At 46.2% G+C, this 26,501-nt stretch overlaps 1 protein-coding gene across 9 annotated transcripts in view; it reads left to right on the forward strand.

Moving 5' to 3' along the window:
• Positions 1-1,572: 1,572 nt before the first annotated feature.
• Positions 1,573-26,501, forward strand: part of PARD3 (par-3 family cell polarity regulator) — a 733,297-nt gene continuing 708,368 nt past the window's right edge. For 6 of the 9 annotated variants that reach the window (XM_066281085.1, XM_066281090.1, XM_066281088.1 and 3 more), the window contains exon 1: positions 1,574-1,989. In XM_066281085.1, coding sequence (XP_066137182.1) covers positions 1,870-1,989 — 120 coding nt within the window. In that variant the 5' untranslated portion in view covers positions 1,574-1,869. Of the gene's footprint in view, positions 1,990-26,501 lie in introns of all 9 variants that reach the window. The other 3 variants (XM_066281093.1, XM_066281094.1, XM_066281087.1) reach the window with 2 other exon arrangements.

A 26,501-nucleotide genomic window follows, 5' to 3' on the forward strand; every position in this document is an offset into this window, starting at 1 on the left:
TTCAAACAGAAAACATCTATGACTATCAGCAACTGTTGTGAATCCAAGTATTAGTACAAGAGGTGAGGAGAGCTCCACAGTTGTCATAAAGGGAGTCCCTGGGTGGGAAGGTTGAACACCCCAGCAGTAGTGAAGAGGGAGGGGCACGAGGAGCCTGTTCCACGCCTGTGCAGTTTGCCTATGCAGTTTCTGTCTTGGGCAAGGGACTTCACTATTCGGTTAATGTCCTGGAGTTGGAGAAAGAGAGGACGACACAGTGCTTATGGACTGTGATGGTTTCCTGGAACAGAGGACTGGGGTCCATCAGAGGAAGCACAAGATCTCACATGACAAACTGTACCTTAGCTGGGGGGTGGGGAGGAGGAGGGGGCTGGTGCAGGGACTCTGGGGAGCAAATGAATCTCTCTTCCTCTTGTTTTCTTTTTTTTAACACTGGAAGGCCTAGGAATGGAGGAGTGATCCCGCTCTTCCTGCTCTAAATGCTGAAATTCTACAGGAGCTCACAGAAGCTGTTAATTGCTTTCACATCTTCAGAAATAATTGGCCAAAACTAATTTATTATGGTTTGGGGACCGACTCCTTGCTGACACTGACCAATCTTTAAATCCAGTGGTTACAGTCATGAAGGAATCACAGCTCACAAAACTGAGGCCGAATGAACGTCAGTCACTATTTTTGATTTGGTCCACACTCTTTTGTAATGCCCCGGGTCCCACAGGCAAGGTCCTCAATACAGAGTCGCTTTGTGTGTGTGCGCGCGCGTGTCTGTTGGGGAGGAGGGACGGGTTCAGCGCCGGCGCATCGTGGGGAAACCATTGCACCCCCCCCCCCCACGGCATTTCTGATATTTGGTCATAAATTTGCGTTAGAGTTGCTTACGTTGCATAATTTTAAGAAAGGAAATGATCTGAATTGCTGTTGTTTAAGGTCTACCTATGGAAGTGGGTGGGTCATCACGAGGTCCCTGGAAACTTTAAGATCAACAGTGGCCTCAAGAGAAAGGCCGGGTCGAGTCCAAGCTTAACCAGTCTCTGCCCGGAGCAGACGATTACATTTTGCTTTGAACGCTGAAGTGAGGTCTGCCAGGCCATGCAGCCCAGAGAGAGGGCCAGTGTCAAAGCCTGCCAGGCTGCGGGCCCCGCGGGAAGAACCGCCCGGCCCAACCCGGGTCCTACCTTCCCCGGGCGCGGTGAGCTCTCTGCTCCAAACGTCTTGGCGCCTACAGTAAACAGCTCTCTCCAGAAGCAAATTCGCCCGGAACCCTCCAGCCCTAGGAAAGGGACTGAAAGTGACAAAGAAAGGGGGAGTGCCCTGGAGAGAGTGGAGGCGCGGACCGGGCGTCTCCGAGGAAGACTGGAAGGGGGGCCGGAGGTCTGATTCGGGTGCTGAGAGGAGGAACCCGGGAAGGGACGTGCGGGGCCGAGCGGCGTAGGTCCCAGGGCGCGCTCCGCCCCACATGTGTAGCCACCGCCTTCTGCCGCACGTGCGCGGTGTTGTGCGCTGCCGCTCCTCCCTCCCCTTTTCCCTTCCTGCCTCCCTCCTCTCGGATCGCCGTCGTCTCCTCCCCCGCCGCCGCCGCCTCCGCCGTGCGCCAGCGCCGAGCCGCCCGGGCTGCCGCCGCCGCCGAGCGCGCGAGACGCCGAACAGGTGGCCGGAGCCGCGGGATCCGCGGGCGTCGCGGCGGAGAGGCGAAGCGAGCCTGGGAGTTGAGGGGCCGGGCCGGGCATGCGAGCTGAGCGGCTCCCTGGCGCCGCCCGCCCGCGCCCCTAGCTGCGCGCCCGTCCGCGGCCCCGCGGCGCCAGCTGCAGCCTCCAGCCTCGCCGGGCCGCCGTCTGCAAGGGGCGCGGGCCGGCCCGGCGCGGCGGCGGCATGAAAGTGACCGTGTGCTTCGGTAGGACCCGCGTGGTCGTGCCGTGCGGAGACGGCCACATGAAAGTTTTCAGCCTCGTCCAGCAAGCGGTGACCCGCTACCGGAAGGCCATCGCCAAGGTGAGGGGTCGGAGCGCGGGGCGCGAAGGGGGCAGGGACGGCGCCGGGATCAATATGGCGCTTCCTGGAAGGCGGTGGAGGGAGGCGGTAGGCGGGACCCGGCGGTGCGGCGGCCCGGGCCTCCGGCGCCCCCCGCTCGGCAGCTGGCCGCCAACTTCTCCGCGTCCTGGTCGGGTCCGCGAGCGCAGCTCCGGGGACCGCGCCCGACCCGCGGCCCGGCCGTACGCCGGGCGCCTTTCCCCGAGGTCTGGCCGGTGTGGTGACAGGCGCTCCCTGAGCGGTCTGGGGCGCGGGGCCGGCCCGGACGTCTTTCCCGGGCGCCTGCAGCGGCTGAAATCCAGCCAAAGGCCTCTCCGCACGCCCAGGCCCCGCGGGTGGAGCAGGGAGAGGGAACTTTTGTGTTGGGAGGAGAGTTGGATTATTCCGCACACGCCGGAGGGTGGCCGCGTGTCTGCTGCTTCCACTCTGGGGCCCGTCCAGGAGGGCAGACTGTGGAGAGCCCGCCCGCGGCCGGAGGTCTGGAAGGCGGCCGGGAGAAGGACCGGGGCAGGGATGCGCGCTCCACCGGCTCGCCCGCGCGGGGCTCGGCCACTTTGGGGCTTTCGAGCGGGGCGGGGCCCTTAGCAAAACGCGAGCCTGAGCCCGGGCACAGAATTGCAAATTTTCCTGCCAAGGCCTCGGCGTGGACCGAGTTGGAACCAGCGCCACACGGTGTCGGGATTGCAGAGCCTGGGCCTGATTTCAGATGTTTTCCTTTCTCTCGGTGAAGTGATAACATTGTCTCCACTTCGCTGCGTTCTTTTACAATGTATCAGAAGCGAAAGGGCATTTTGTTCAGCTGTTTGATGTGCGGTGTTTTCTCTTCAGCTCCTGAAGATGTTTCCTTTGCCTTGGAGTCACGTTTGCTGGGAAGCATTTTCACTTTTAAAGTTTACCATGTGTTCCCGGTAGTGAAATGGCCTCGCTCCTGTGAGTTTTGGGACAGCAGGTGACGGAGGACGGTGACTTTGTCAGCCTGAGTGTGTACTGCAGCCGGCATTCCGAACTTTCTCTGAAATTAAGAATAACAACTTTATTTTAAAACTTTTTTCTTTTTCACGTATGTTTTAAAAATAGTGTGTTTGGTCTTTGAAAGGTGATGTCAGGGACGTTTAAGTACATGGCACAATGATGGAAGATGTTGGCTTTATTTAATAGCTCTGAAATGTGCCTTACACTTGGTTGAACTCTTACCGAAAAATCAAATAAAATTAGCAGAAACTAGGAATCTGTTTATCTTGCAATGCCAGTGGGGGGGTTGTGCTGGGTAACAGTACCCTCTGCACCTACCTTTAGTATTTTAAAGGATTATTTGTGAGTTACAGTTCAGGATCTAAATGTTCTGAAACATTAACGAGGTTGCACATGTTTCCTGGAAACCAACAAAAAGAATCCTGAAAGGAAAGAAAAAAACAATAATATAAACTTCAGTGTACTTAGGTTCCTGTGTAGGGAGAGGTTAGCTGCATTTCCTTGCTTACATGCTTGAAATTTACATGCTTAGATTCATCATTTACATGATTAAGCATTGACATTCTTAAAATTAGTCATATTTCATTATGCACATTGATCAATAGTCTGTTTGGAAGATACAGATGTACTTGGAGTCATTTGTTCATTCCACAGAAATCCTTAAGCATTTGCTGTTTCCAGGGCATTGTTCTGGGTGCTGGGGACACACTGGCAGCTTTGTGGAAATTGGACTGTAAGAGTCTAGACTCGAGGACAAGAGGCTACATGGCCATTAAGTGCAGGAGGCCATCAATGTGGCCTGGCATGTTGTGCAGTGGGGAGAAGAGGAGGCCTCCAGATGATGGGTGGATGGAGTTGAGAGGCCTCAGTGATAGATCTAGACCTTTGAAAAATATGAATGGTGGTTATTTCTCAGTGACCTTGTAGCATGGAAAAGGGAGTGCAATTTTCCTGTGGGAGTCTGGGAGGGTACCCCAAAGAGAAGGGGCATATAAGTGGAGTTTTATCAGCAACATGCTCTAACCAAGTGAGTAACTGGCCACTTAGTAGCAGAGTGGAGTTTTAAAGGAAAGTATATTACCAAGTTGGGAAGGAAGGGAGGGAGGAAATAAAGAAGGAAGGAAGGAAGGAAGGAAGGAAGGAAAGAAGGAAAAAGGAAGGAAGGATGGGGTGGGTGGGTGGTGCTCAGGGTGATGGTAGCATTGAAGTTGCATACAACGGTTGAGGAGGAGTCAGAGACGATTGGTGAAATTATTTAAATAGTCTTAAATGCAGTTCATTGGTTGAATTTTAAGATGGGCTTTGCAGTATATAAAGTTAAGTCATTGGATCACAAGACTTTTGACTCTCACATGTTTCAAGAACCTGAGTATCTTACAGATCTGTGTGTATTTTCTCCTCTTAAGTTATCAGGTAATGGTTACAGTTAAACTTCAGTCCTTCCCAGTTCTCCCACTCTATTTAAAGTAATTAGGAAGCAACACATGTTAACACTTGTTTCAACTTTTATTTTGTATCTCTTCCTTACTGGTATTGTTTCATAGAACAAGATAAATTTTGTATGAAGAACTGGGTATCTGGGAAGCTGTAGAGCGGTGTTTAGGTTGCTAGGTGATATGTGGCACAATAAACTCCCATCTGGTGGGGAAAAATGTGGGAAGAATCATGTTTATGGCTTTAGTATAAAAACCAAGTAAGCCAAAGGGGGCAAAACCCCCCCAAAACAAAAAAAAGTTAAGAGTTAAAAAGATCCCTAGTCACCAAGTCTTCCTCTGCAGTCAGCGTTTGGTGATGTGGTGGAGCTAATTATTTGGCATTGTATTTGAGCTGTTTTCAGGTCAAACAAATCAGTTTCCCTGACATTAGAGTGCTGTGACCTAATATTAAAAATATCCTCAATTAGTAGATATGGAAAAGCTTGCACTTAGTCATAGCATTTTTCCCCTTCTAGTGGAAAAACTGCTTTTCTGCGCATGATCACTGATTGGTGACAGCGTTTGGAGGTTCACCTCCACCCACCTGTCCTCATCTAGACCCTCTAAGGCAGTGGTCCCCAACCTCTGGGCCGCGGACCGGTCCGTGGGCCATTTGGTACCAGTCCGCAGAGAAAGAATAAATAACTTACATTATTTCTGTTTTATTTATATTTAAGTCTGAATGATATTTTACTTTTAAAAAATGACCAGATTCCCTCTGTTACATCCGTCTAAGACTTACTCTTGACGCTTGTCTCGGTCACGTGATACATTTATCCGTCCCACCCTAAAGGCTGGTCTGTGAAAATATTTTCTGACATTAAACCTGATCCGTGGCCCAAAAAAGGTTGGAGACCACTGCCCTAAGGAGTGTGGTCTGCTGCATGCTGAGAACCATGTGACAGGGACTTCTCTCCAGTGCTTATAATCGGAGGCCCAGCTGCCTGTGCACGTGTCTGCTTTTCTCTTGCCTGCATCCTAGCTCATGCATGGTTCCTGATGGACACACTGATGAGCCCCGGCTGCAGTGTTTTTGTTTGTTTTTTAGGGTGGAATCCTTGATTTCTGAGGACTTTGCTGGGTACTCCTTAATTCTGAGCGAACTGAAGGTGGCCCTGAATTGGGCTTCTCATTTTTTCTGCCGTGCATGCAGACTGGTTAGGAGGAAGATGAGACAGTCTCTGTGCTTGTTTAAAAAAAAAGGCTACTGTGTACAAAATGTCATGCTCTCTGAAGAAGCAGGCTAAATTTTTGCACTCAAGAAGCACACAGTGTGGAGGGCAGGACGATTATGGAAAACTATAAATAACAGTACATGTTAGCATTAATTGGCAGCAGGTTGGTACAGATGGTAATTGCTTCTGGATTTCAGAGATGGGAGTGGTCACTGTGGCCCTGGGTTGGCTTCAGGTTTTGTGAGTGGGAAGTCTGGCCTTGATTTAAGGTAGTGCTTCCTGACTGGGGAGTGGAGGGACCTCATACAGCACATGCCAGGCCAAGGTGGTGTGGTTCTGTAGGTCCTGTGGGGGCCAGGCATGTGAATGTGGGCAATGTCCACGTGGATCCTGAGGAGTAGGAGGGAGGGCCAGGTTGGGTGGAATGCTGTGTGAGCAGAGGATTTCAGACTTTCAGGGATCTCTTGGGTCCTATGGAGCATTCGGGTCAGATGGTGGTGGGTCAGCACCAAGTTGAAGAGGGCTATGAGTGCTGGGGCAAGACAGGGCTTTACACAGTCTGGTGGTTTGAGAAGGCCTGGGGTGTTTGGGCAGGGCAGCAGTGTGGGCAAGTGGTCCTCTGGGCCCAGGACCAAAGCACGGTGTGTGTCAGCTCAGCCGCTGCTGCTGGCCCTGAGTAACATGAAAGGGACTGAAGGCCAAAGGGAGGAGGCAGGCAGTTGTGGGAATGTGTGGACTCACTGGCTCTGGATTGGGTGAAGAGACCTGGAGTTTTTTTTTCTTTCACCGTGTCACCTTGGGCAAAACCCACCCTGCAGAGCCTCATTTACCTCCTCTCTAAAATGGGGCACTCTCTCGCAAGGTCACGGTGAGGACAACAGGACGGGATAATGAACGTGAAACTCCCGTCCTGGATCTGAATCACTCATGCTTTTACTCATCACATAGTTTCATGTGCTGGGGAACTTTCCCAAGTGTCTGATTCCTGTGTGGGTTATCCTCTTTGCTGAGGAAGGCAGTGTGTACCTCGTTAACCCTTTGAGTAGTACGAATCTTGATGGACATCCTCGTGCTTCCTGACCATCCAGAGTATGATCATACCTATGTAAGGCAACATTAAAAAAAGGCAAATGTATGTTCTTGTTTCCATAAATTGGTTATCCTTCAAACATGATTTTAATTTAATAAAACTGTAACTGAAACTAATTTCATTTTTTGGAGAAAAAAAAACTCGCTCCCGGGAGTCAGCGAGCATGAAAACATTTCACTACTCACAGGGTTAAAGAATGGGTAAAAAATGTTACTGTTTGCCTGAGCAGTACCACCATCAGAAGAGCAAATTGTGTGGTGTGTGAGTGCGTTTAATGCGGGTAAGGCCAGGAGTGAAAAAGCCTCAGGTATTGGCTGTATTCTAGCTGGTGTTTGGGCTACTCCTTCTGTCTGTTAGAGCTATTTAATAGTTTGTTGTCATTTAAGAAAAACCAACTTGAGTTTATGGATAGTAACTTTTAAAAATATGCCCTCCCGCCCTCTTTTCTTTTGGCTAGGAAAAGACTGTTGATTACTAACATCTAGGTCCTGGTTTTTATGAAAAATCTTGTGTCTGGCATGAGGTTTTTCCTGTGAGTAACTGTGTGTTATTCCACACTGAAAAACTTATTGACACTTTCAGGAAAATACATGATTTCAGAGTTTGAGTGACAGTCGAGGCAAGCATCACTAATGAAGTGAAATAAATTTTATTATTTTATTCACTTTTTTGGGGGTATTCCCTCTCAAAAAGGAGAGAAAGTGAATATGTGTGAAAGGCGGGTCATCCTAAAATGCAGCTGTCATTGGGCTCTTCTGCCCAAGTGCCCCTGTGCCCCCTCAGCAGGGCTGGTCCTGGCCAGAGCCCCCTGCCTGCAGTCTGCCCCTCACCACACTCCCTCACCCCACGCACTAGACTTGCTTGCATTTCACTACCTTTCCTCAGGCATTTACTGTTTCTTTTTTCTGGAATGCTGGCTTGCTGCTCCCATGACTGCCTGTGTGTTGAGCCTGAGCTCTGACGGGCTGTCCCTGTGCCCAAGGCTGGCCCAAGTTCTCCCTCTTCTCCCGGGGACTTCCCGCAGCGCCTTTGCTGGCCTGCTCTGTGCAGTTCTCCTGGGTGGTGCTGGAGTGTGTGCTCCCAGAGCTGTGGGGCTGGCGCCTTCTGAGGGGGAGCTGTGTGGAGGCCACGGCTCTGCCTCAGTCTGCACAGCCTGTACCTGCCCCATTGTCGTCTTGGAGGTTGAGGACAAAGTTGGGGACAAATACATGGCACATGGTCTTACACGTAGAATAAAACTTTTACTTAGGAAGTTATAGCTGGAGCTGGCTAATTTTAAGGACTTTAGTGTTTGCTGTATTTGGTATACTGTCACAAAGAGCTTGCTGTGGAAGCTCAGGTGTAGTGTGATTTGGAGTTCCCGGAGTTCTGTTTTTTAGACTGAGCCAAGGGTAGTTAGTCCTCTGGTGTGCACTGGGCCAGGCTCAAGGCAGGTGGCCATTGTGATGTGGGAACCTGGCTCAAAGCACACCTGTGTTCTATCGGATGCCTCTTGATTCTGTCAGTTGGGATCCTTGGGGAAGTGCCCAGAGTTAACAGAAAAATTTAGGATTGGACATTTGCAGGGAAGAGTCTGGCTGATCTGAAGAGCTGCTTGGTTCATGGTGAATGTGGATGATGGTGTGGAGGTGACATTTAAAGTCCCACTTGTGCCACTGACCCATGGGACAGAGCCTCCATCTGTCCTGGGAACCTTACCTTCCTGTGGGGTTGGGTGCAGGTTGGTGACGGTGAACACTCAGGAGGTAATTGCATTTTTTCAAGGATGGAAAGAGGGAATGTAACATTGATCCAGGAAGGTGCTTTGCACAGGTCGTTTTTCAGGGGGCGGGGGAGAGGTGGTCGGTTAGGCCCACACAATGTGCTTTCCTCCTTCATGGCCACGCTACATTCAGCAGCTCTAGCTGGGACCAAGGTCAGTAGTCGTTTCAGGTCAACAGTAAATTCATACGGTTTTACCTATATACTTCTGCTATCTTTTCTGTTTTACATGGAAAATAGAAATATAGAGTTCTGTGACCATAGCAGAAAGGATATGGGTTTTTTTGGCTTTTAGTCGTTATTTTTCCTATTTAAATTTTTTTTATTTTTGCATTTGGAGGAATGATGTAAAAATGACTTTCCTTCATAGCTCTATGTCTTCTTGTGTCTGGCTTGACATCTTTATGTGGTTTAGGTCAGTGGTCCCCAACCCCCGGGCCACGGACCAGTACCAGTCCATGGGCCATTTGGTACCGGTCCGTAGAGAAAGAATAAATAACTTACATTATTTCCATTTTATTTATATTTAAGTATGAATGATATTTTATTTTAAAAAAATGACCAGATTCCCTCTGTTACATCCGTCTAAGACTCACTCTTGACGCTTATTTCGGTCACGTGATACATTTATCCGTCCCACCTTAAAGACCAGTCTGTGAAAATATTTTCTGACATTAAACCAGTCCGTGGCCCAAAAAAGGTTAGAAACCACTGGTTTAGGTTATTAAATGTTACTTTTGCTTATTTTTTCCCCTACCATTAACTGTTATTAGAACTTAGAAATAAAATTGCAAGCTTCATATTTAAATGATGTGACATGCGCCCTGGCCGGTTGGCTCAGTGGTAGAGCGTCGGCCTAGCGTGCGGAGGACCCGGGTTCAATTTCCGGCCAGGGCACACAGGAGAAGCACCCATTTGCTTCTCCACCCCTCCGCCGCGCTTTCCTCTCTGTCTCTCTCTTCCCCTCCCGCAGCCAAGGCTCCATTAGAGCAAAGATGGCCCGGGCGCTGGGGATGGCTCTGTGGCCTCTGCCTCAGGCGCTAGAGTGGCTCTGGTCGCAACATGGCGACGCCCCGGATGGGCAGAGCATCGCCCCCTGGTGGGCAGAGCATCGCCCCTGGTGGGCGTGCCGGGTGGATCCCGGTCGGGCGCATGCGGGAGTCTGTCTGACTGTCTCTCCCCGTTTCCAGCTTCAGAAAAATGAAAAAAAATAAAAATAAAAATAAATGATGTGACATGCTATTTATTTTTCTCTTAAATCTAAATTATTCAACATATATATATAAGAGAAATGAAAACACCTGTGTACACACACAGAAAATGTACAAGAATGTCCATGGTAACATTATTTATAATAGCCAAAAATGGAAACAACTCATATTTATTAAGTGAACAAAATGTGGTCTAATCCATATATTAGAATATTATTCAGCCATGAAAAAGAGTGGAATACCATTGCATGCTATACCCTGGCTGAACCTTGGAAACATACTCTGTGAAAGGAGCCAGTCAAAAAAATCAAATGGCCAACAGAAAGTGGAGTAGTGGTTGTGTGGGTCTGGGCCAGTGGTTCTCAAACTTTTTGAAATTGGGGCGCATTTAAAATCTTACAAATAATTGTAGGCGCACTATATACAAATTTCTGAGAAATATGTTATAATAACTAAGTCAAATATTAAATAAAAAAATATATAAAGTCCAAGTGTGCTTTTATGGTAATTAAATGAAATAAATACAACAAAATTAAATTTATTCTGACATTATAAAACATTTTTATGTTACATTTTTTGAGTTATGCTTTTTGGAATTTTTAAAAAAGGGGTTAAAAAATAAAAACAAAAAAGTTATCTTTTTATATATATAGATACATTCTTAGTAAGATTTAGTAAATTCGGCAGGTCCTGGTGCGAATGTGTTAAGTTTTTTTGTTCTTGTGTTTATGAGAAACATGAGCCTGATGTGTCCTAGCGATTTCTTCAATTTTGGGCATATATTTGAAAGGCAAACTCTCATTTTCTCATCAATACATTGAAGAATTCTTCTCTTTTTACTCTTAATTGTATTGAGGATAGAAGATCCTAATTCACATAAATAGGATGTTAAAAATTGTAGTGAAATGTTCAAAGCTCTTTTAGATATTGCCACATATTCTTCTTGTATAGAAATCCAAAAGGCTTCAAGAGACAATTTCTTATGTTTAATCATCAATCCACAATCAGTGGATGTAGCTGCCAGTTCTTCTTCTTCTGTTAATGTTAAACCAAAATCACTTGAAGCTTCCATGAGTGGGTTTCTAATCCAATTGTATTGTTCAGCATTGAGTGATGGAAAATGCTATAAATTAAATTCTGCCCATCAGCCTTCAAGTCCTATTTTACTTACACTTAACTTTTGCTCACTTCCAGAATTGGATTCTTCAATATCATGCTTCTTTTTGAGAAATCTATCCATTTTACTTGGGTGTATTTTCCTAAAGATAATATAATGATGTGTTAATAATAAATAATGATATGTTAACAAAAAGAGCGGTATTTCCATAATAAAATGGTATATAAAGTAACTATATTTATTTTTATATCTGGGCACATACTGTGAACCAGTGCAGTTAGTAATTCTAGGTCCCGAGTGGGAACGGTGAGGAAATAAGAAAATACGGGGAATTAAGAAAACACAGGGGTGGGAGGGCCCTGTAATTGCTGCTGGCAAGAACAAAGCATGCCCCCAAACCGCATTTGCTTTATTTATAGGGCAAAGTGGGTCATTAGCAAATCAATGTGATCTTTGATCATGTTTCCAAGGCAACCCAAGAATTTTACCAAGTGCAGGAAACCCCCACCATACATATTATCTTAACTTTACACCAAACAAAGGATAGAAGAAACTTGCCTCCAGTCTTTCCAGGGAACATGGGGGGTAGTGTAAACAATCCAGCACCACAGCTTAACAGCCTTTTGCAACCTAATCAGGCAAGTGAGGTGGAGGGTTGGGCAGACTGTCAGCTTACAGCCAATTCCCCACACCTCTGTCCCCCAAAAATCTAAACTCCAAAATCCCTGTTGGTTTTTTGGTCCCCAATGGGCACATATTTCTCTAGAATACCACAGGGTGCACCTGGAAATCTTCTAGGGCACAGCAGTGCACCCTGGTGGACACTTTGAGAACCACTGGACAGGAGGTTGAGGGTAATAGCGAGTTGCTGTTATGGTTATGGGGCTTGTTTTTAGGGGGCATCTAAATTTAGTTAATGGGTGATGGTTGTATGACTTTACAAACATGCTAAAAACATGCATTGTATCCTTTCAATGGGTAAGTTCTTTGGTATGTGATAGCTCAATAAAGATGTTTGAGAAAAAAATAGATTCCATAGCTACTGTGACTAAAACTCCATTTTTAGGTATTTTATGGTTCTGAGAGTCCCATAAAACATGTTCTTGGTTAGAGATGCCCAGAAACCTCTAATGAAAACTGGTTGTTTTTAGGAGTGTTCCCTACAAGGTATTAACTTGCCTCCTTCTGCCCGCCCACACTGTCCTGTGGCTGTCTGGGAAGCTCTTGATGCCAAGCCTCCACTCCGTGGGTCTCCTCTCTGTCCTCCCACTCTAAATCAACCCCTACGCGCTTCTCCAGAGGCTCACCTGTCCTCTCACCCACCTCTCTCAGCCAGCGAGTCCTCCCGCCATTTCACCAGCTGACACCACGGGATCAAGTTTCAGTAGGGTGCACAGGAACAAAAGAGCATTTCCAGGTTTTGGTTTTGCTCTTCAGCAGTTGCAGCCTGGGCAGCTTTCACAAGCCCTGCCAGCCTGTTTCCCTGTCTTCCTCTTCCCACTCCAGGAGTTCTGGCCTGGGCTCCTGCTGGCCTTCCCCCAAGGTCAGGCACCGTCATCTGTCCTTGTGGTTGGTTTCGGTGCTCCTGGGACCGGGAGTCTTGTGTGCTGGGCGGTGGCTTTCCAGAGGAGCCCTTACTCCCCACAGCCTCCCTGTGAGAATGTCCTGCTTCCCTTGCTTGGAAATGATGGGGCTTTTCCTCCTCATCAAGCACATGCTGGGGAAGGTTAGCATGTATTTGCCTGGAGGTCCCTTTGGATTCCTTGCTGTCTTGAGAGAAATTACATGGTCAGAGGTATTCCCTTTTTGAGGGATGGCTAAATGGATAGTATTTTAAATGTAGACATACCCAGGCATATTCATGACACTGGTATATTTATGGTGGTATAAATTTAAGTGGTTCTAGGGATGACAGGTAGTGTTATTTTTTCCACTTCTGATGTTTTCTTAACATTCACAACACAGTAAGACTTAATTTTTTGGGACTTCGATTTATTTTCTTCTGGTGTATGGTTTTTCTTGCTATTAGTATCACATCTCTTTAGATGAGAAAACTAATCTAATATTATAGGGTTTATATTTCTGCAAGGACCTTTCATAGATATTCTATAATAAAAATCAATGGTTCTTCTCTAACACTCCGGAAAAGAACTCACTGTCTATCTCAAAAGCCTAACATTGCTAACTACTAAAAATATGTTGTAAGAACAGATTAAAAGCACTAAGAACCACGGGCCATTTTTATGTAGATAGTTGATACAGGAAATGGGCTTTTTATTCTATTTCTTTTAAGTAAACAATAAAACCTGGAAAAATTTTCATGTCTGTTTAATTTTTTCCTCCCTAAGCTCAGGATTAAATCCAGAATTAGAAAAGACATTGTTTTCATCCCTGACTGGTCGCTCAGTGGATAGATCATCAGCCAGGTGTATGGACGTCCCAAGTTCAATTCCTGGTCAGGGCACACAGGAGAAGCGACCACCTGCTTCTCCCCCTTTCCGTCTCCCCCTTCTCTCTCTCTTCCTTTCCCTCAGCCAGTGGCTCAATTGATCTGAGTGTGGTCCTGAGTGTTCAGGATAGATTGGTTGGAGCTCATCAGCCTCACTTGCTAAAAATAGCTTGGTACTTGAGCATCGGCCCCAGACAGGGTTGCTGGGTGAATCCTGGTTGGGGTGCATGTGGGAGTCTGTCTCACTATCTCCCCTCCTCTCACCTTAAAAAAAAGAAGACAAGACACTGTTTTCTTGTTGACACACTTTCTTACACTACAAAGGCACTGAGGCTGTATAGTTGATGATTCTGAAGCCCCCTGTGCAGAATCACGCCTGAACGATGGTCAGCCAGGTTTCGGCCCAGCAGCACTACGCTGCACCATGGTGTCTCTCACTGCAGCCGCAGCACCCGCGGAGGGGAAGGTGGAATATATAGAATATGGTTTCCTGCTGGAACCACACAGGGTAGCTTATCACTCAATCCACTCAAGTTGAACGAAAGGTTTGGTGCCTTTACGACTTGGTTTGAGGTCTGAAAAATGTCTTTGCACACATCAAGAGTTCCTGAATGTGAAATACATCTAAATGATTGATAACTGTTTAAGCAACTACACCTGAAAGGTGGTGCTTTTTCAGCATTGTCTGGTCTGTGGAAGATGAAAGGAATGTGTTTTAAATCATGAGGGCACATACTATCGGGATTTTTTTTTTTTTAAAGAAAACCCTGAATTTTTTATGGTGGGTCAGTTTTATCTTTTGTATTTTATGATCCACTTCATAAGACACAGGTGCCTGTAAAAACATCACCAGCTGGAGGTGGACAGCCGATTGGTGGATGTTTTTCTCCTGGGAGGCAGGCGTGGAGTGTGCCAGCTCCTGAGCAGGGTTTGGAAGCACAGAGACCCATCATTCCTGCGTCAGAGGTAGAAGGGAACCCTGGAAGCCCGGGATAGCTGGCTCCCAGTTACCTCCTACTACGTGGGACTGTCATTAGGATTCGTTTCAAACTAATGCTTGAGAGAAAAAGCATTATAGGAAGTCAGACAGTGCTGACATTTGTTGGACTGTTCTTTTGGTTTTGCTTAGAATGGTTGTCAGTGATTTAGTCAGACTCGAATAAACTCATCTAAATTGTTTCTTCCATCTCATTAGGATGGCTCTAGATGTGTGGAATTGAATGCCTGGTAAAACTTCTCCCTTAAAAAACAAACAAAAAAACAGGCTAAAAATTATTTTAAAAATAAAAGAATTTTAAAAATTTAAAAATTCTTTAAAAAATCACAGAATATGTTCTTTTGCAATTTAAAGGAATTAAACAAACAAACAAACCCCACTGCATTGATGTAGATGCCCCAAGGATGCCCATAATAGAAGCGCTTTTCCAGTTTTGGGTGGTATTCTTCGGTAGTTTTGAATTTTGGCAAGCTTTACAAGTTCTTGGTTTTCCCACCTGTAATTTGGGAATTCTCTCTCTTGTTGGCTTAAGTGATTTGATGTGGAGAACTGCCCCTGTCTTGTAATAGACTCTGTCAATATTAGGTCTTTTACTTTCTCTTCAAGTTGTAAGCATAGGTCAGGCACAGTCTTAACGGCTGATACATAAAGTCAACTTGATTTTTATTTGATTTGTGCTACCGAGTGTCATTTTTCAAGATGATTTGTTAAAGGATCACTTCTTTTCCCTTTTCTAAATGTACTATAGAAATTCCCATGTTAGTATTTACCAACAAATAAATTGGGAATAGAAGAAAAAAGAATGTTCTGATCACCAGTAGTTAAAACTGATTTTTTTATAGCTTGAGAAGAATTATTTTTGTCCAACTGTTTTAGTTGTGTGCCTTTTTTTTTTTTACTATTAGCCCTTGTTAGTTTATAAAATAATTGCTGATGCTGCACTGCTAGATCAAAGGAAATTACGTAAACTTTCTTTGCTGTATTTACAGTACTTTAAAAGACATTGGTTACACATTTTACATTAAAATATCTTTTGAATCTCTGAAAGGATAAAATTAGAAACTAAATAACTACTTTTTCTTTCTTTTTTTTTGTAAATACTATTGATATTTGTGAAAGGCACAGATGTTTTAAAGTCCTTCAGCCTTTATTAACTAGTAGTTCTGAGAATACCCTGGAGCTCGCAGAGATAATCTGAGTTATAAAATAAAATGGGAAGGCTGACGTATTTGTGACCTCTGCGATCCTTTGATAGGCAGCCCTCTATAATTCACGTACACATAAGATGTCTCTACCCTTCTCTGGGTCTCAAGATGGTGTTTTTGAGCAGCTAAAGGAGCAGTCAGTGAGCACAGAACGTCTTTGCTTCAGGAGCTGGTTGTAAGGGCTAGCAGATTGATGCAACTTTTAACACCTTAGTTCAGCTGAAGGCACCCAGTGCCAGTCACCTGAAGACTTCACCCAAATATAGAACTGTTTATCCTTCTGAGTAAGTAGGGGTGCCTTGCAGGTGTGGCGTGCTCAGGTCTGGGCATGGTAGTGTTCTTATGTCCTACTCACCACATGATCAACAGCGTGCTGGCTTTGTGTTCGAGTGGACCACCTCCCCTCATTTCATGTTTTCCACAGCAAAATACTGAAAGTTGTTTGACTCTCTTGGAGGATCTTAAACATCTTAATTAATGCCTCCTCTTCTCTCTCTCCATATGTGTTTAGGGAAGTTGCTAAGTGGTGATTAAAATAATACAGCTTATCTAGTTGGGCAATGCTCATGTTTTGACTTTGATCCCTCTGGGATTTGTTTGTAAACACTGGTTTGTGTGACTGCACTTGAGATCCAGAGCTTTTGTTTAAGACGGGACAAGAAGAAGAGAGCATCCCAGAGACTGGGATGTAACTGTAGCTCTTCCCTTCTCCACTTCCTGTGCTTTCCTGCTTTGCTAACAGAGATGATGACGAGTGCCTTACACAACTTTCCAGACTTTCCCAGGGTTTTATAACAAGACTGTGGAGAAATATCTAGGGGAGTTGTTTTCCCCCCTGCTTTACTGTGGTATAATTGACAAAATAGTAAGATACTGAAAGTATACAGTGTGATCATTTGATATGCTACCTAGACATTGTAAAGAGCTTCCCCCATTGAGTTAACAAACGCAACTATCACCTCATATGCTTACTTTATTATATTAGTATACCTATCTCTATATACCTATATATAAGATATATATCGGTGAAAAATTTAAGTACTATTTTCTTTTCTGGGGGAGTTTTAGACAGATCTTCATCTGTTTCAATGTGTGGGATTTTAGTCTGAAGCAAGGGAAGTTTTAGCTCAGTCATTGCTGTTGGTGCCAGTAAGCTTTTTGGGTCAGGACTGATGATTGTAGTCTCTTGCACAGAGGTGCTGTATCAGGGGCGTTGTTTATTTGCCTGTCACGATTGGGGAGGTGTGGAGTAGCACCTTTAACTAGACACCTGTTGCCTGATCAGTGGTGATGCAGTGGATAAAATGTCCACCCAGAACGCTGGGGTTGCTGGTTCAAAACCCCGAGGGCACTGGCTCTGACTGAGGGCTCATCAGTACCAGATTGCAGGCTTGAGTGGCGGGTCATTCACATGATCTCAAAGCTTGCTAGCTTGAGCAGAAAGGTTGCTGGTGTGAAAAGCCCAAGGTCACTAGCTTGAGCAAAGAGACACTGGCATGGTCCTGGTCATGGCACTGTTGGGTCCAAGTTCTGAGGCAAGGGACTGAGGCTGTGAGGGGCTGGGAGCTGGAAAAAGCTGATGTGGAGCTTTGGGCAGATAGGACATATTTATTGCCAGTGACAACCAGATGCAGTGCGGCAGTGGCAACAGCAGCCACCTGACGCAGTGTGTAGGCGTTTTATAGTAAAATCACACGAAGGTGGCACCAAGCCATAATTACAACAGGTGGGGGTTACATCAGTTATATGAGGTGGGTGCACATGCATACTGTCCCCAGCCTGGTTCCCTTAGTCATGCATGGCCAGATCTGACCTAGCAGACCTGTCCACACTGACTCCATCTTGTGCAGGCTGTTTACCAATCCTAGGGATACCAGCTTCCCCACAGGCACCACGTACGAGAAGCTCGATGTACAACTAAAGTGACTCAACTACAAATTGGTGCTTCTCACCCTCTCTATCCCTTCCTATCTCTCTCTCAAAAACAAACAAACAAACAAACAAGACACCTATCATGTTTTCTCAGTCCCAAATCACTGAAGGGTTTCAGAGAGATAGGAAGAAGAACCTAGAAACAAGTGTCAGAAAATATTAGTGGGTCTGACCAGGTGGTGGTGCAGTGGATAGAGCGTCGGACTGGGATTTGGAAGATCCAGGTTCAAGACCCCGAGGTTGCGAGCTTGAGTGTGGGCTCATCTGGTTTGAGCAAGGCTCACCAGCTTGAGCCCAAGGTGGCTGGCTCGAGCAAGGGGTTACTTGGTCTGCTATAGCCCCACGGTCAAAGCACATATGAGAAAGCAATCAAGGAACAACTAAGGAGCTACAATGAAGAATTGATGCTTCTCATCTCTCTCCCTTCTGGTCTGTCTGTCCCTATCTGTCCCTTTCTTTGGCTCTCTCTGGCTCTGTCACAAAAAAAAGAAAAAAGAAAAAAGAAAAAGAAAATAGTAGCAGTAATCCTACTACAATTGGTAACTGCTTACATTTCTGGGGCATTTTGTGTATCAGGTTGAAAGTGCCAGGTTCAGTGCCTTATCTGCATACTTAATCCCACAGAGTGGTGTTGTTGATGCCATCCCAAGTTTACAGGTGGGAGCATTTGGGTTGAAGAGGATAAGAAAGTTGCATCTGATGTGTGGCTTGGCCTTCTCTGGCCACAGAACCTGCTCTGTGACGAGCACATCATGAGACACTGGTGTGGCTTGTGTGTTAGGGTGTCGCACTTCTACAAGAACCAGTGCTCCTAAGAGAAGACAGGTTCTGTTCTGATTTGGGTTTGCTTGAATGGCTGGTGCACTTTTGAGATGGCCCTGTTGATGGGGGTAGGCGAGGCTAGGCTATCTGAGAAGAACCTGGCTACTTGGCTGTGGTCCATTGACCAACAGCCTTGCTTGGAAGCTTACTAAAAATACAGAATTGTGGACCCTATCCCAGACTGTGTTAGACTTTGTGTTTTAGCCAGATCCTGAGACAGCACCAGAGCAGCTGCTCTCAATCCTGAGTGCAGGCAGGAACCTGTAAAGCTGGTGGCTGAGGCCAGGCAGGTCCAGATTGGATTCAGGAGGACAGTAGAGAAACTGCGAAGCCAGAAAGCATCGGATCATTACCGTTTAATAGAGTCTCACAGTGGCAGATGAGCAAACAGGAAAAACCTCTTCTCATGACAGCAGATGAATAAACAGCAAAACGGCCCCTCACAGTGGTGGGCAGGCAATCCACAGTCCACAGTCCGAGCTGAGGGCGAGCACCCATAGCCTTATATAGACTACGCACACCTGCCTCTGTCACAGGCTCATGCACTAATCATGCCAAGTGCAAGGGAACAAGCCTAACAGCTGTTTTCCCAACAGAACCCTTCAAGTCTTTTTCAAAAACAGATGTCCCATCTCTGTGCAAACCAAGGGAATTAGATCTCTGTGAAGGGGATGGATCTTGATATTCCTATACATCTTCTCATTGGTTCTCTGTGTGTTCAGGTTGGAAAACTGCTAGAATGACTCCCAAACCCTTGTGTTCATGATTCATGAGTCCAGAGATCTGACTGCTTTCCCAGGCTGCACAATCCAGAGTGAGGACGATGACACCTTAGGTTTGAGTGGTATTGTCTTCTTGGAGGTTCACAGTGGATGTGCCATTCCTGAGCCCTTTATTGGACTGTCCTGTGAGGTAGATAAGCCACAGTGCCCCTGAGTTTATACCTGGACAAGGCAGTGAACTAATTCTGTCTGTCCGCTAATGACCTGTGTACTGGTCAGAGCATGAGTTCTTGGGTAGGATTCTGGAAAATGGTGGAGACCGACTTTTGTACATCTGGTGATATTTTACATTATGTACAATATGCCAAAGAAGTGTTAACATTTAGAGATCAGTTACTTTTCTAATGTTATTTAATTAAATATATATATATATATTTGGTAGATGCTTGTAGGTATTGCATCACAGGGATGGTTCACTTCAGTGGATTAAAATTTAAGTGCTGAGCAGAGACAGTGGAAATGGTAAAGGTAGTTTTGTGGCTGCCCTCGTAGTGACTGTATGGCATGGACTGCGGGTGACATTTGAAGGGGGAACCCTTGTCCCCTGTGTGGTGTTGTTCTTCAGTTCCCCCATCAGGGAGCCTTTTCAACGGGATTTTAAGCACATGGCACATTAGTTTACTCCTCCTGTGAGAGCCTGACCTTTGAGTAGGATGCTACTCTAGTGCCCAGATGGAGTCTTGCTTGCAGCCACTCAGTTCTACTAAGAACGAGACACTTTACATGTCATTGAAAGGCATCGGCTTTGAGAGTAAGCAGCTCTTTAGCCCTCGTTTGGTACAGCTTTCTCCTGGTTCATGAGCATCTACCCTGCCCAACACACACACGCACACCCACACGCACATGCACACTCACACACACATGTCCTGAGAACAGCTTTCCTCATCCATGCTCCAGGACAGAGGCATCCACGGTTCTGCGTGGCTTTTCAAGTCACATTCAAAAATATCAGCCCCCAAACACACCAGCTTCCCTGCTCCCTGGATGCCCACCCACTCTTCCTCCCTCTGCTCTGGGACATGACAGGACTGGCCTCAGGGTCACGCTGAGTTCTCAGGCTCCCCCTCACTGTGCATGTGGTGTCCCCTCCCTGGAACTCTTCCCTCACTCTGTCTCTCCTGGGATTTCCACTCTTTCCTCTGTGCTGCTGCCAGAGCTGTGGTGTTTTTGCTCAGAAAGTTTACGAAGCTGCCTGTTGCCACCAGGACAGTTGTGTCCACCCTGCCTCCCCCCACTGAGGCACTCAGGGCTGTGTTCCAGCTGGAATTCTCTCTGCCTGGGCCCCACATGCCACTGCAGGCCACACTGGGTCCATTCTCCATAGCCCTTGGCACTGACCGGCTGGTGCCATCCCTGCTCCCCCCAAGCCAGAGGTGTAAAATCAGATACACGGAGGTGCATGGTTTTGTTTGTGTTATTATATGTTTTGTTACTTGGAAATAATTAAAAGTGGGTGAACTTTTAAGAGATAAGAAGTTGATACCATAGAGAAAGATTTCTTTCTTTCCTTTTTTTGATAGGATAGAGGGAGGGAGAAAGAAGCATCAATTTGATGTTCCTCTTTGTTGTGCACTCCATTGATTGCTTCTTACATGTGCCCTGGCCAGGGCCCAAACTAGTGACTGCAGGATTGAGCCTGTGACCTTGGGATCGAGCTGGTGCCCTCAGGAACTTGCCAGCGACCCCAGGACCAAGTCAGTGATCCTGGGGTTGAACTGACACCCTTGGAGCTGCAACCCTGGGATCAAACTGGTGACTCCAGGGTCAAGCCAGTGACTTTGGGATCGGCAACCCCAGGCTCAAGCTGGTGACGGAGAGATCGAACTGGTGACCTCAGCACTCTGAGACAGCACTCTATCCACTGTACCACTGGCCAGGGCATGTGAAGAATTTCTTAAATGTTTGTTTGTTTTTTAATGCATGAGCATTTCAGCAGCCAGCCCCCCAGAAACCCACAGCGTCCCCTGCCTTGAACACCGACAGCTGTGGCTCGCCCTGCTGGATGCCCCCATAAGGGTCGCAGTGGATGTGCAGGTTCCAGGTGTGGACGACTTGTCCATAAAATGGGTAAGACAGGGTCCCTGGACATTGCAGAGCAACTATAACTAATGGTACAAGTAATTAGGAAAAACTCCTCTGGCTTTGTAGAGCCGAGAGTTTTATTTTTTAAAAAAACATCTTTTATAATTAAGCCTGAGTAAATAGGTGTTTCTTTGCACTGGCCGTGCTCTGAGGAGTGGCCTCTGTGGGAGGGGGCAGCGGGAGGACAGGGCTGCCGTGCAAGTAGCAGCATTCGGACTGGAGAGAGGACGGAGTGGAGCCGGCAGTGCCACCTTCCCTCCCTTCCTTTTCCCTCTGAGAGCTTGGGAGGCCCTGGACAGCCCTTCCCATTGTCACCGGTTCTCTCACTCCGGGGTTGGGCAGAGCAGGAGGTCTGTGCAGAGCCAGTGCAGTGTGCCCTGAGGTTGACCCAGCAGCAGTGGGGTGCCTGGAGAGGTTCGGGGGGGTTGCATGGAGCTGGTAAGGTGGGCAGCACAGGACGTCCAGGTGGGTCCCCAGGATGACACCTTGGAGTGTGTCAGCCCTGGAGTCTGACTAGGTGACATCATCATCTCAGCTCCTGGTAGGGATGGGGTGGGGTGACTGACAGGGGGGAATTGTGCCGTCTTGCCTCTTGCTGCTCCGCTGGGCCCGTGTTCCTCATCCTCCTCTCTAACCCATAAAGAGAGGCAGTGTTTCTGAAGAACTCCTTGCAACCAGAGCACGGCATTGGCTGAGCCCACAGCTTCCCAAGGAGAAGGGCCCTGGTGTGGGCTTCGCAGATGCCTGCCTGCAGTGGGCAGGGATGGGGCCCTCATCACCGTCCCTGCTCTGGGGGCTGCGTGCTGTCACTGGCAGTGAGCTCCACGTCTTGGGAACTTTGCAGGCCTCAGTTTGGTGGTTGCTGTAGCACAGGGGACATTTACTCAGGTTGTGAAGTCTCAGCCGAGTTGCTTCTGCTTGTGCCTGCCAGGGCCGTCCAGACTTAGCTTAGCGGGGATCTGAATTGGCTGTCTCTCTCAGAGGAGCATAGACTAGCATAAAATGATTCTGACTGTCTGGCCAGATCAGGACTGCTTTTGTAGGACTTCTTTTCTGTGTTGCCCAACTGAGTGGAGGAAGATGCGTGGTAGGGTAGCGGGCCGCTGACTGTCTTTGTTCCTACTGTGGAATTATTTTACATTTTATTATGATTTCAAATTGCAGCTGAGGAGTGTACATCCATGTGGGTATATCCGTGTGCACTCTGCCTGCGTGCGCGCACACCCACGTATGTGTGTGTGTAGGACGCTGAGGTCGGCAGGATGGTTGTTACTGAATCATGCGTGTTTTCCTTTGAGAGCCCTAGGGATTGTATTTTACAGTCGTAGGCTGCCTTTTGCTGCCTTTCAAATAGTACATAATTCCCTTATGTAACTATATGGATTAAAGCAATTCAGTTGGTTTTTGCATGGCTCAGCAAATCTTAAAAAAAAAACCCCAAAACAAAATCCATTTATATTGGGATATATTGCTGGAATATTTACCAAAAATGTACAAGAAAACTTTGTTTTTCATATGTGGGAGATTAACTTGGCTCCCACTTGATTTTTTTCCCTGATTCCCTCCCCCTCACCTCCCCCTTTTCCAGGTATTCCAACTTCTCATTTGCTTACAAGCGCTGTCTGGCACGGGCCTGGCTCTGAGAGGGCTGAGCGCGCTGCCGCGGGGGAGGAGGAGCTGGTGGGCAGTGTTACCACCAGGGCTCGCTTCTCAGGTTTTGTTCTCTGTCACTTTCAGCTGACCTGTCCTGGCATGTGGTGCTCTTGCCGGTGAAGCTATTTTGTATCTTTTCTCCCCTGTGTTTATGTAGTAGCATCTCACCATGCCTGCCTCCTGGAGGACTGAGCCGCTTGGTAAATTACTGCCAGGGAGGGAAGTGGCTGACCATGTGCAGGCATGTTGTTTACACAGATACAGGCTACATTTTCTTTCATTGGGGTAAGAAAACCATGGGAAACCCTGCCGCAGTTCAGAAACTGCTTGCTCGGGCCAGCTTGCAGGCTTCAGACTGCGTTGCTGCTGCCTTTGAAAGCATGTCTTTAAATAAATGAGGCAATTTCCAGGTTCATCAATAATTTTGATCAGGAATTGACAAGTGTGATCTGAGCCCGAAGCTGCTCAGTAGTTCAGACAACCAGCTTCTGCAGGCGACTTCTCTCTGTAGAACAAAGAGTAGCATGCCTCGGTGAGGAATCTTCCCCAGGTGCTGGCTTGAGCGTGCCTGATGGACGTTGTCTTGAAAAAAAATGTTCAGCGTTCATTGATGATAGTAAAATAAATACAGTCTTGTTACAGGAAATTTGGACTGTACAGATTTTTTTTTTTTTTGTATTTTTCCAAAGTTAGAAGTAGGGAGGTAGTCAGACAGACTCCCGCATGCACCTAACTGGGATCCACCCGGCATGCCCACCAGGGGGCGATGCGCTGCCCATCTAGGGTGTTGCTGCCTTATGGCCGGGGCCATTCTAGTGCCTGAGGTGGAGGCCATGGAGCCATCCTCAGCGCTGGGCTAACTTTGCTCCATTGGAGCCTTGGCTGTGGGAAGGGAAGAGGAGTTAGAGATGAAGGAGAGGGGGAAGGGTGGAGAAGCAGATGGGTGCTTCTCTTGTGTGCCCTGGCCAGGAATCAAACCCAGGACTTCCACACGCAGGGTCGACGCTCTACCACTGAGCCAACCATCAGGGCTACAGATGATTTTTATAGAAGATAATAAGTCACCCATTATCTTGCCACACAGAGGAATCTAAAATTTGAGTATTTCTGCCTTTCTTTCCAAGTTTGCGTGTCTGTTAATATTTTTAAAAATAGTTGAAATTGTGATGTGTATAAAATTGGTTCTACTTATTGTACTTTTAATATAGTTTCATTCTTTTATGTTTTTTAAAAAATTGTCATAGTAGAGTTTAAAGTCTGTATAGGATTTCATTTATGGAGATAGACACACACACACACATACACATACATATACATATATATTTATCTAACTATTTGCCTGTTATTGGAATGAGCTCTCCAGCCTCACTTTGATCCTGTTAGCTGGGCTGTCATGCCTCCTTCTTCAAGATCAAATGGGAGATGAGTATTAAAGCCTGACCTAGAGCTTGGCCCAAGGTAGGCAGTCAGGGCATGGTAGACTGGTGACTGGTCTTAGTCCACTGCTTAAGTTTTTCTGTGTTAGTGGGGCAGAGTGACAAATTGGGAGATGAAAGGTGACAACATCAACTTGCTCTGCCCTTTCAGGGGGATATACAAGTGCTTCCTTGAACTAGGATTCTATGTGCAACAGTAGAAACAATGTTTACTGCTCAGAAAGATTTCCTTCCTGAAAATGTTACATGGGGTGTAATTCAAAGGTTTCCTATCATGGGTAGTCAACCTTTTTATACCTGTGGCCCACTTTTGTATCTCTGTTAGTAGTAAAATTTTCTAACCACCCACTGATTCCATTGTAATGGTGATTTATAAAGTAGGGAAGTAACTTTACTTTATAAAATTTATAAAGCAGAGTTACAGCAAGTTAAAGCATATAATAATAATTACTTACCAAGTACTTTATGTTGGATTTTTGCTAAGTTTGGCAGAATAAATCTTTATAAAACAACTTACTATAATTAAATCTATCTTTTTATTTATACTTTGGTTGCTCTGCTACCGCCCACCATGAAAGCTGGAATGCCCACTAGTGGGCGGTAGGGACCAGGTTGACTACCATGCTCTAGATAAAGCCCCATTTGTCCATGAGGCCCCGCTGTGTCTTATGGATGCTTGGGTGAGTCTGGCTAGCAGATGCTTTGTTGGTGCAAGTCAGCTATGCCCTCTGCTCTGTGTTTTGGCTGTTGGGTGACATTTTTCAGAACTGGATTATTAGTGTGAAGATTATCTGTTTCATGAGTGTGTGTGTGTATGTGTGTGTGTATATATATATAAATGGTTAGGGTTAGGGTTGGGGGAAAAATATATATAATAAAAAATATTTTTTAGGTAAGAGGAGGGGAGATAGGCAGACTCCCACATGTGCCCCATCTGGGATCCACCTGGCAACCCAATTTGGTGCCAATGCTCAAGTACCAAGCTATTTTTAGCGCCTGAGGCTGTTGTGTTAGTGTTTGGACCAAGCAAGCCATTCTCAACACCTGGGGCCAAGCTTGAACCAACTGAGCCACTGGCGGTGGGAGGGGAAGAGGGAGAGAAGGTTGAGAGGGAGGGGGAGAGAAGCAGATGGAGACTTCTCACATCAAGATATATTTCATTTGTCTCTGTAGTCTTCAGGGATTTCCCCCTCATCTTTAATAATGCCGAAATGCTGAGTATCTGCAACATTGTTCATCCAGCAGTTTAAATGCTCTCCACCGTGACAGAGACCAGTAGTGTCCTGATTCTTAGCACTTGCCGTGCGGTTCTTATTTGGCGACTCACCTTCTTACTGAGGTGATAACTTCCTTCGATTACCATATCAACACTTTGTCTTTTGTTAAGATTCTGCCATTTGGGAATCATTATTATTTTGATTTTTGGTAATATCTCATATTTTCTTCATTAAATGTGAATAACGTTGTCCTTGTTACCTGTTGTGTTTGGATTAATCTGTACTTATCAGTCCTATTCATATGAACTGGGTTTTATTTTTGTAGTCTTAAAGTGAATGGTAGATTTTTAGGGATTTTTGTTAAATTTCCAAAGATTAAGGAATATGTGAAAGACCCAGAATGTATCTTTGATTACTTGACTCTGACTTGGATGTGGTGCTTATTTTTAAACTAATCTCTATGCTTGGTGTTTTTAAACCTACCTTAGTCACTTTTTCTTTGACATCTGCATGACATTTTTGGACTTTTATAAACATATGTATATGGGCATATTGGATAAAAAATATAGGTAGGACCCTAAAACTCATTTCTAAGTTTTTAAAATGTATATTATTAGTAAGTGGTGAGTGTCAGAAATGGATACATTGTCAATGGCTCTTCAGGGTGCCTTATGAAATAGAAACATTAATTGGATCAGTGTGTGGATCTCCTATGCAGGTTCCTGTCCAATGCTGGCAGGTGAGCTCTATTCCTTTCTAATCCCCAGATGTGATGAGACGCCTCTGACTCCTGTGATTTCTCATTGCCATTCCTAAAGTCTCTCTCTGGTCAGGCCTCCAGGGGGCAGTTGTATGCACAGTGCCTTTTGGAATGTCAGAGGGTTTGTACCATTTCCTGATCGGCTTATTCCCTGCTTCCTTTTCCCTATTAGGACCATCCTGCCAGAAATCTTCTATTTTAACATTGACTAGGATATACTTTTATTTTGGCATGTCCAGTATCAGGTGTGGTGCCATCACTTGGCCTCATTGGGTCATGGATCAGAGCTTTGGCCAGAACTCAGAATGGTTGTTGGAGAGAGTCATGTGGATCATCC

The sequence above is a fragment of the Saccopteryx bilineata genome, chromosome 5, assembly GCF_036850765.1.
Source record: "Saccopteryx bilineata isolate mSacBil1 chromosome 5, mSacBil1_pri_phased_curated, whole genome shotgun sequence".
NCBI lineage: Eukaryota > Metazoa > Chordata > Mammalia > Chiroptera > Emballonuridae > Saccopteryx > Saccopteryx bilineata.